Genomic DNA, 10,925 nt, shown 5'->3' on the forward strand with positions numbered 1-10,925 from the left:
GGAGAGGGCTCAGTACACACCCCTGTGGAGCACCAGTGTTCAGTGTGATGGGGGATGAGGTGATGCTGCCCAGTCTGACCACCTGGTCAGATGGAAGGTGGGTCCAGAGGAACACAGGTGTTATAATGTGGTGTTCATCAGTTTTTATTTCTGCATTTAGATTTTAATTTGACATTAGTCCCAGTTTAGTTTTCAGAGTGCCTTTTTCCAAATTTTGTTTAGTTACTTGTTTGAAATGTTTGAAGTTTTTATTAGTTTCACTTTTATTCTCTTTTGTCTGAGGAGGGATTGAAGAAATTCAGAGCAATTGTTAAAATAAAACAGTCACATAGATCCAGTCTGTTTTCATTTGGTTTTAGATCCACATAATGGCATTGCAGATGCAGCACTTGTGGAACAAATCTTAAAACAAAAACAAAAAAAACAGTGACATTTCCAATGCAAACAATTATATTCACTGTTACATTTGTCATTATGTGCGTCCCAGGATACTAATTAAGCACTTTTTACCCTTTTTATTAAGTTTGTATATTTCAATGAAAGCCACCAAAATGTTCCAGTTGTATGAATTATAGGATGCAGGTTTTACTTACTTCGTGATATAAATCCTGCGCAACTGTGTAGTCACACTCAAAGCGAACACGTTTTTTTTTATTAAATGAGAAACCACACAAGGTTCAGCAAGGTTAGCGACCTACGACAAGCTTGTATAGGCTTCACCATCAGTCGTCATTCTGCAGTGTAGAGGAGACTGGGTGTACATTTTTTCTCTTTTTTATGCCGATTTTGTTTTTTTACATGCACAATACCATCAAAGCATAAATAAAATGTGTTTAAAAAACATCAGCTTTCCCAACGTGTAGGTGGAGTGAACACTGCTCTTTCGGCTGTTCTCCAAACACCAGCAGTACTTCAGTGTGACCAGAAGGAGGCGCACTTAGTGTATGTTTGAATACCCCATCTGTCTACAGCAGTAAAACTGTTATTGTTAAATGACATTAACAGTGTGCTGTTAATAGTGTCCTGTATTACAAAGTGGCGAAAGTAATATACCATCTCTTTACTGAAGTAAAAGGTAGAAGTCATTTTACAAAACAATGTTCAATATTTAGACAATATTACAGCTACTTTATGAACTTATTACTACGTATTAAAATTATCTTAAGGCAATTTAACTCTTTGTAAAAAAAAATATACCTTTCAGTTATAAATTCTCTCTGTTCAACACATCATTGACTCCGTCTGTTAGGTTCAAAGTCAGCTTTGAGTAGCTTTTGTAAATAAACTATGCCTCCACCAACCCAGTCGATACTTGATCAAACTGCAATCTGGGTCTTTTGGATACTGGGTTAATAGCTATGGATCTTTGTCATGTTCATGCAGTTTTAATCGTTTTTGAACTGGGAGAGGTCCAGTGCCCTGTTGTGGAGCGTGGGGAGGGTAAATCTTAAACATAGAGTGCATCCAGAAAGCATTCATGGATCTTCGCTTGCTCCACATTTTTTCATGTTACAATCTTATTCCAAAATGGATTTAAATCATTTTTCACCTTAAAAATTGTACACACAGCAACGACAAAGTGAAAAAAGCTTGCTTAAAATTGTTGCAAATGTATTACTAAAAAATTACACTCACACTTACAAATATTATATATGCATATATATATATATATATATATATATATAGGCAGACACATGTATTTTGGGGGAGTTTCTCCCATTCTTCTTCGCAGAACCTCTCAAGCTCTATCACATTGGATGGGGAGCATCGGTGCATGGCCATTTTCAGGTAGACTGGATTCAAGTCTGAGCTCTGGCTGAGGCACTTAGCCTAAAAGACATTAGGCTAAGGCACTAAAGGACATTCACAGAGTGGTCCCAAAGCCATTCTTTGTTATCTTGGCTGTGTTAACGGTTGTTTGTCTGTTAGAAGCTAGATCTTCACCACAATCTGATGTCCAGAGTGCTCTGGAGCAGGGTATCATTAAGGATATCTCTGTACATGGCGACATTCATCTTTCCCTTGACCCTTACTGGTCTCCCAGTTCTATTTTGCAAGGACTAGAAATACTTGTGTGTATTTCCATTTTGGTTTTTGGGACAGTCATTTACTAATTTTGTGTGTAGAATTTTGAGGTGAAAAATTAATTTAATCCATTTTTGAATAAGCATGACATGTAACATGACAAAATGTGGAACAAGTGAAGCTCTATGAGCACGAACTCTGGATGTGCTATAATCCACATAAATGACCAAAGATTTTCAAGCAAAACATTGCATTGGAACAAGATGATCTATTGGATTCACCTATAGGGCCAGAGGCAGGGTACACCCTGGACAGGCCGCCAGTCTGTTGCAGGGCTAACAGAGACAGACAACCATTCACACCTATGGGCAATTTAGAGTTCCCAATTCACCTAACCCCACTTACTGCATGCCTTTGGACTGAACCTTCTGACAAAATTTTAAAAACAAATTAAATGTTAACTTGCATATAGGAGTGTGAATTTGCATCATGTTTGCTACATCAGGCAATTTATTCCTTAAAGATGTAGAATGCAGTTTATTTTGTTTTGGGTGGGGGTGAGACTTTTACACTGTGGAAGTCACAAAAGCTCAGGTATCAAATACACTTGGTTTTAAAGAGTCATGGAGACCTTGCCAGGATTGGGTTGAACCCCCTTTATGTCTTTTTAATTGACTTAATTCTTCATGGTACAGATCAAACAAACATTGAATCTATGCCATGGAAACATTCCTCAGAGATTTTGGTCCATATTGACCCAAACTGATAGCATCCTGCAGTTGCTGCGGTTTTGTCAGATACATATCCATGTCCTGAATCTGTCGCTCCATTGCATCCAAAGGTGCACTATTAAATTGAGATCTGGTGATTGTGGAGACCACCTAACACAATGAACTCATTGTCACATTCAAGAAACCAGTTTGAGATAATCTGTGCTTTATAACATGGTGTATTATTACACTGGAAGTGGTCATCAAAAGATGGATAAACTGTGGCCACAAAGGGAACAATGCAGCAACAATGCTTAGTAGGTTGTGCCCCAACCTACAAAAGACAAAAAAACGTTAAGACACTAACAATTTAGTTGAAACATCTTCTATCATGAAACTATTAACCACGGGTTCCTTATTTCCTCTAATAAATGTAAGCTTTAAACCCTTTAAATCAGAACATATACAGCCCATGAATGTGTGAAATATCTTGCTCTGTTCTAGCATTAACCTGACATCTCTAATTGTATCCCGTCATCGAGTTTGCCTGGTGTTTCTGACAGTGTGACTGTCCATCAGATTTGGCATTCTGACACCACATCTCCTTATTGTAAAAAACCATCCCAGCAGTCAAGTGGTTAAAGTGTTCGACTAACCTGCATTAAGGCCTGTATGCAGGCCTGTTTCTGGCAGGAAAAAAACAAAACACTAAAATGTGAGGAATAATTAGAAATAAATAACTGAAATATCTAAAAATCACATCCAAGTGGAAACTATTAAATGCAAAAATATTCAAGGGAAAACAAATGTCTACAATCATGAAAAAGAAAGTACACCCTCTTTTAATTCTAAGAAATAAATAATTAGCAGGTACATACCAGGCATTAAAATTAGGTAAATACAGCCACTGATTAACTAGCAAAATATGACATATACAGTGTCACTATTATTTATTTTCCACATTGTGGAACATTGTATAAAAAGCTAAGTACACCCCACGGTCCCATAGGTTGTAGAACCACATGCAGCAGCAATGACTGAAAGTAATTGTTTTGTTTCTGAATATTAGCCTCTTACATCATTGTGGAGAACTTTGGCCTACCCTCCTTTACAATGTTGCTTCAGTTCATTGAGGTTTTCAGGTGTTCATTTATATACCACTCTCTTAAGAGTGCCACATTATTTCAACTGGGTTGAGGTCTGTACCTTGATTCTTTTGTTTTTTGCCATTCTGTTGCTGTGCTTTTTACCATTGTCTTTTTTCATGACCAAGTTTCAACCAAGCATGATGGTTGAGCAGAAGGCCTATAATGATTTCAGATGGAATGCCCCTGCTGGACATCAGTTCGATTTTATTTATATAGCTCCTCATGGCACATTCTACAGTAAACGAAACACCCTACAATAATTAAAAACAAACAAACAAACAAACACAGAACACCCCAACAATCGTAGGACCCTCGTTGAGCAAGTGGTTTGGTGATAATGGGGAGGAAAAATTCCCCTTTAACAGGAAGAAAAAACTGTCAGAAACATGCTCACAACCAGTTGGGGTGAGGGGAGGAAAACAAAATGAGGACATGCTGTAAAAGACAGACAGAGATTAATAATAACTAAGGATTAAATGCAGATTGGTGCATAAACAGAATAATAAGGTGAGTGAAGAAGAAACAAAGGAAAAAAATGCATCATGGGAAGCCCGCAGACGCCTAGGAATATTGGAATATAACTAAGGAAGGATTCAGATTCACCTGATTCAGCCCCAACTATGTGCTTTTTTTTTAAAAAGGAAAGTTTTAAGCTTAATTTTAAAAGTGGAGAGGGCTCCAAAACTGAGCTGGTTTCACAGAAAAGAAGCCTGAACCCTATGAAACAGGATATTGAAAGAAAGCTGTCCTATATATTTGTTTAATGTGCACATTTAAGGATCTATCCTAGTCAAAAATGACTTACAGATTCCTCACAGTGTTACTGGAAGACAAGGTAATGCCACCCAGAGTAAGCATACGTGTATAATGTAAACAGAAGTGGTTCTAGCATGGAACCATGTGGAACTCCATAATTAACCTTAGTGTGAGAAGAAGACTCCACTTACATGACCAAATGGGAGCATATTAGACAGATGATTCAAACCACCGCAGTATAGTACCTTTAATATCTACATCATGCACTAAATGTTGTAATAAAAAATAAAATATATTATGGTCAACAGTATTAAACGATCCACTGAGGTCTTGCAGGACAAGCAGAAATCATTTAATATGTAACAGGAGACTTTAGCTGTCATCTTTACTGTACAGCAAGTAATTATCAAAAAAAAGCCAGACTTACCAAACAGTCAGTTATTAAAAATAGTAAAATGCGTTATAAGATTGGAGTTATGCCCAGTAATACATTTATTGCACTGTTTTACCTGTACAAGCTAAAAACCTTGAACGTGTGAGTATAAATATTATGACTCGAGTCAGGCATTCAGCAGTCACCCTTGGTTTTTGTAACTGGGATGTGATAAGCACGAGGTGGATGTGACTGAGAACCTGAAGGAACTCGTGCATTTTCTCAGAGTGGACAGAACCAGATTTCTTGGAACCAGTGGAAAAGGCTCCTGCTAACAATTTAAGAAGAGCATCTTTAAGGCACTTTCATGGCTTGGCTTCATTTTGAAAACTTATAACATCATATACAGTCTATAGCAAGGTGCAGATATGCTAAATGTCAATAATAGTTAAACCTTGTGTGGACTCCAGTCAAAACTATAGATAAACAAAGTAAATTAAGAGAGAGTCATCCTTTGGAAATGGCTTAGACATCTTAGTGGCTTTCTTGACCTTTTCCTGCCTGCTTGAGGAGACCTTTGAATCTTTTTTTTTCTTTTTGTACAGGATTGTGAGTCAGTCTTCAACTTTTTTTTGCTTTATGCAATTAATGTTATATTAGGACCAATTAGATGGACCTGTAGGGTCCACAGCTCATTTACTGGTCTGAGCCCCTAGAGCCCTATATAGTGTACAGAGGTTGAAGAAGCTTCTGACCATATCACACCTCATTCCTGTAAAAACAAATACATTTCTTCCATCTTAATTACTTGTGACATAGTTACTTATATATACACACAGTAAACATAATGACTTGTGTTTTACTTGTAGAGTTTACTGTAAATGCACCTCTCAGATACCAAAATCAACCAAAAAGCTGTCACAATGTGGAAACTTATACATGCACATTTAGTGCAGAAAATTATTTATATTTAATCATAAAGACTGAAAATGTACAAAGACCTGGAAACAATTTTGAATATATACAAATCAGTTCATTGTTACAAAATAACCCTTAAAAACACACTATCATTCAAAGAGCTAAAAGATTAAAAACTTATCACTTTCTGTTGATTTAGCAATCTGATAATCTTCGCCCTCCTCCATCAAGCCTAAAGACAGAACAATCAAGGTGAACAGAGAAGCTCTGAAGACACAGGCTGCATTTTCAGGGCTATGAACTTAACAATCAGCTTTATAACAGCATCTCCACTGTATCCCTGTGTGAAAGACATAAGCTGAGAGGAATAGAGGGAGACATATAGGTGCTTCTAACCAACCTGGAAGTATTATTATTAACACACAGGCAGTCAAAAAAAATGTCAACCAAAAACACCAGAGAGAACCCAAGGAGCAGCAGGACAAAGAATTAAGGAAAGATAGCCCTGAAGATAAACACCACTTTGGAAAGTAGAAAATAGAAATTAAGGCCTCAAGAGAAAAAGCATTAACCTTGCATATAACCATTATCTCCCCATTTTAACAGTACAACAGCCCATCTGCTGTTCTATCTCTATGCAGTCACTCTGGCAGAGAAATGTGCATGCATGCGCACATGCACGCACGCTCTCTCTCACACACACACACACACACGTGTGCGCACAAACGTACACACGCTCTCACACAGCCCCTGAGAGAGGTTAGTGTCATCCTGCTGCTGAACTGCTCTGCTAACTCGAGAACAGCATATTGCTGCTTTCACATTACGTTTGAAAGCGCAGACTCCTAAACTGAGAATTTCAGCTCGACACCTGACTTTAGAAAAAACTTGGGACAATGCTAAGTAACTTTCATTGGATGTAGTATGGGGAGGCCTGGATGTGAATGTAGCAACATGCTGTCCTACAGTCAATATCATACAAATGATTTAACACCTAGAGCATTCAGTGCTGTATAGCGTACACTCCATCAATTTACACATTGCCTTTCTCTTGATAGTTGAGAAAAAAAATCCACCCATAGAAAATGACATCACAACCCAGACTGGACTGTTCTTGCCAGTATTCACCAGAAAGTCCACATCAAACTTAGCACTGCTAAAGGGTTGCAAGTATCCTGAGGAAGGAGATGAGGAGAACACAAAACGACTGCCCGACACCAAACACCAGCGCCTCCAAAGATATCATCGTCTTCCCTGCTGCCTTGTACACACCTGCTATGGCTGCACCTAAAAAAAGAAAAGAAAGAAAGAAAATTATTAAGCGTGTGTGTTTTCCAATTTGGCTTCTGACTTACTGATAAGCAGAGCTCTGCCGACAAACCACCTTTTGGCCTGCTGACCTCCTGATATAAGCAACAATTAATCAGAACCTCACACTTGGGGTCTGAATGTAAGGCTTGACTACTGCAAAAATCATAATAACCATTAGTTTGGTCAATGTATTCACTACATATCATTATTATTCATTATCTAAAATTTCAAGAAGTTATTGTACTTACAATCATGTTTTCTTTTGGGGTTTTCTGAGCTTTAAATAGAAAGAGTTGTGGGTTGTTGGGTATTCAGGGTTGCCTGGTACAGCTCATGCCCTAATTAGGGGATGTTTGTAACCATAAACGTTGTCCCGTAAGGGCAGCCTGTGTGTGTCTCAGTGTAAGATTCTTGGATGTCATAAAATAGTCCTAGTTTGTTCCATTTCTGCTGTCAGGTGAGCAGACCAGAGAGGGGAAGGTACAGACGACAACACGTTATGTTACTGTCAGATGTGAGAGAAAGTGGGGCATGGATGATTTAGCCTACCATCATCAGGGGAAACAGGTGGATTAATATCAAATTTGCAACTGAATGTAGACTGTGTCACTTCTTAAAGAAAATCTAATTAGATTTTTACTGAATTAATAATAATAATAATAATAATAATAATAAAAAGAATATCCCTAGTTCTCTTAATCTTTTCACTGTAATAATAATAATGCACTTTTTTTAAGAATATGCATTTACTTTGTTTAAATTTGTTATCACGACTTGTCCAATCAGGATTTTGTGCGTTTGCTTATTGAGACTCGTGAATCACCTGCCTTCAAAATTAAATGAATAAACATTGCAGTAATATCCATTTTGAACTTCAGAATAACATATGGCTATCAGACACCTCCGAAGTCATTAAAATAAGACACTACAAGTAGCACTGAAAATATTGAAGACTTAACAACTAAACATGAACAAAAACTACAGTGAAACAAGCAAATGCACTCTGGAAACTAACTCAAGCTTAAGTGACTGACTTGGGAAACATTAAATAAAAGTTCAGGAGAAAATACAGAACTTATCATCTATTATGAATCTTAAAAACTGCAAAATTTCCTGATGCTTTGATCCATCTTAAGATTCAGTATTTCATTAAGAACCATTGTGGTGTGCTCACAACCCAATTCAGCTACAGCGATACTAATTTACACATTGAGTCCTATTTGTAAACACTTGAGATTGAGACTAGTAGACCCACACACTGTGGAAGCTTAAATGAACTGGCTGCATACTGAACAGGTTTCCAGCAGCACTGCTCAGTGATGGTCCAATTCATTCGGTTCTTTTACATTGGGGAAAACACAAAGGCATCTGCCTAGCATGCAATACATCCCTCGTATGAGATCAGGCTCAGACGGACACAAGTTCATGTCCTCCTGTGTGGACTAATCTGCTGTGGTGATACTTAGGAAACAAGGAAGCATCTGAAAATACCTTCTATTTTATAATATGCGGGTATACAAATCTTTTTAATAAATGCTGAAATAAATGTAATCACAAATAGTTATATCATTCATTTTAAAAAATTCAAAAATACATACATTAAAACAACAACAGCACATGCAGGTAAAAGGCTTACTAGTTAGGACTCCCCCAAACACTGGTCCCACAATGCCCATGAGGAGGATCGCAATGGGCATGAACCGGGCAAATTTGTGCTGGCGCAGTGAGGCTAGGGACAGTAAAGCTGCAGGCAGGTGGAACACAAGAGAGGAGACCGCTGCCCACAGAAACACGCCATACCACATCTCTGGGAAAACACAATTATACAGTTATGCATCTCTTCATGCCAATCAGTGAACATATTACATAACCACGAATGTATTTATTTGATTTATTTCCATAGGGGTGACAGTGGTTCACTGAAAAAACATGACAATGATGTTGAATCCTTAATGAGGACCAGTTTGTGACTTGACTAAACATTAAGGAGAACTCTAGATCTTCATTGTTTAACAACTAGTAACACACCAACGCAAAATGATTGCTGTGTTCAGTGTCACAGAAAAATAACTCTGGCAGAACACCAGCGCACATTTCATTTGTCAAATCTACATAGAGACTGAAGACACTACTCAATGGTCATACCCTAAGAGCCATGACCAGTGGAATTTAACAGTATCATTTACACAGGTCTTCAACATTAGAGACTCTCAAATTACAAAACAATATGCAGACTTCTGACTACCCAACAATCGCTTAGACAAAGTAGAAGTTAGCTAGCTTCACCAACTACTCCAACAACATTGCGTATAAACTAGCCTCTAGCTAATGACCCATAGTGACAGGTTCTGTTCGCAGTACATTTTAAATGGCTTCTTTTTCAGTCAAATACTTTAGCATAGGTAGACAGCAAAGACATAAAGACTAGCTGAAAAGCTACCAAACATTAGCCCACCTGAGAAGTCGCTGAGAGATGTGTCATTGCCTCGGTTTGTACTATTTTTTCTCGGCACCAAATTCAAACCGAGTATTTGCTGGACAAAGCCTATTTCGTTGTACCTATCCTGCATGTCTCATAACAAAATAGACACTGCATACAGCAAAGATGGCCTACAGACGCGAAAAACCATTAAAGTTGGTTGGTGAACCTGACGCACCACTAACTAGCGTCAGGTTAGCTAGCAAGAGCTAACCAAGCTGCTGTTTTGACGTAGATGGGAGGGTTTTACCCAGAGTGCAGTCTGTCAGGCAACGCACTCCTACCAGTGCAAAGATCGAGCTATTATACAACTAACAATTAAACTAATAATAACCATTTAATGTTCAATCGATATTCGTCTTTATTGATTGGGGGGGTGTCGTTATAGCAGCTTTTATTCGGACATAGATTCTGTGATGATAGGAATGATAGGAAGGCACATTAAGACCACAATTTTTTATATTCTTTGGCAGCATAGTACATTTTTGAGTAGTTTGTAATAGATGACTTGTAAATCTTATGCTATTTCAATGTTAACATTTCATCTGTTGATTATAAGTTCTTGTGTGTAAGCAGGTTTAGTGTGGTTTCTTCCACGTGTATGTCGCTTGGGGGCAGTGTTCAAATAATGCAGCAGAGAAACAACCATGGAGGCTCCTCTCATCCTCATCGTTTGTGTATATTACGCACACACCACAACTTCCGGAGCGAAATAACCGTTAGGAGGATGGTTTGAAGCCGCGTAGGAAAACTCAGTTTTCGGTTTTAAAACCGGCACAATGACAAAGGCGTGTTTATCATTTACACTGGAAGCACAAGTGTGTCATGTGGTCTGACATGAGCAATTAAACACTGCAACCCCTGATGCGCCAACTCCAAAAATTCTAATGGAGAAACATCTTAAAACCTCTTAACTTTAAACACAATGATTTCTCACATTTACCGTAACGCTGCTAATTAGGTCTCGGTGATACTAGAGGTTTTGTGCAAAATGTGGTGCTGGTCTTCAAAGCAAAGCCCAAGAGGACAGGAAAATGGGTGCGATTACCACCATTTAATATACATCAGTATATTAAACCGACTCGAGTTTCCACTGACAGCTTTAATCTAACAGAAAATGGGTTGTGCCTTTGACAGTCTAGAAATATGCACAACTGAACAGAGCAGTGAATGTGAACCATTACCTGTAAACCTCTCATTTCATC

The 10,925-nt window shown here is 38.1% G+C and overlaps 1 protein-coding gene across 1 annotated transcript; it reads right to left on the reverse strand.

The window, feature by feature from the left end:
- Nucleotides 1-5,864: 5,864 nt before the first annotated feature.
- On the reverse strand, nt 5,865-10,001 carry tmem170a (transmembrane protein 170A). The gene is made up of 3 exons (XM_082540263.1): nt 9,697-10,001; nt 8,878-9,048; nt 5,865-7,217 (listed from the first exon to the last, which is right to left on the reverse strand). The coding sequence occupies exons 1-3, from the start codon at nt 9,809-9,811 to the stop codon at nt 7,087-7,089; spliced, it is 417 nt and encodes a 138-aa protein (XP_082396389.1). The 5' UTR covers nt 9,812-10,001; the 3' UTR covers nt 5,865-7,086.
- Between the last annotated feature and the right edge of the window lie 924 nt (nt 10,002-10,925).

Source organism: Aulonocara stuartgranti (assembly GCF_965226115.1).
Source record: "Aulonocara stuartgranti genome assembly, chromosome: 7".
Classification (NCBI taxonomy): domain Eukaryota; kingdom Metazoa; phylum Chordata; class Actinopteri; order Cichliformes; family Cichlidae; genus Aulonocara; species Aulonocara stuartgranti.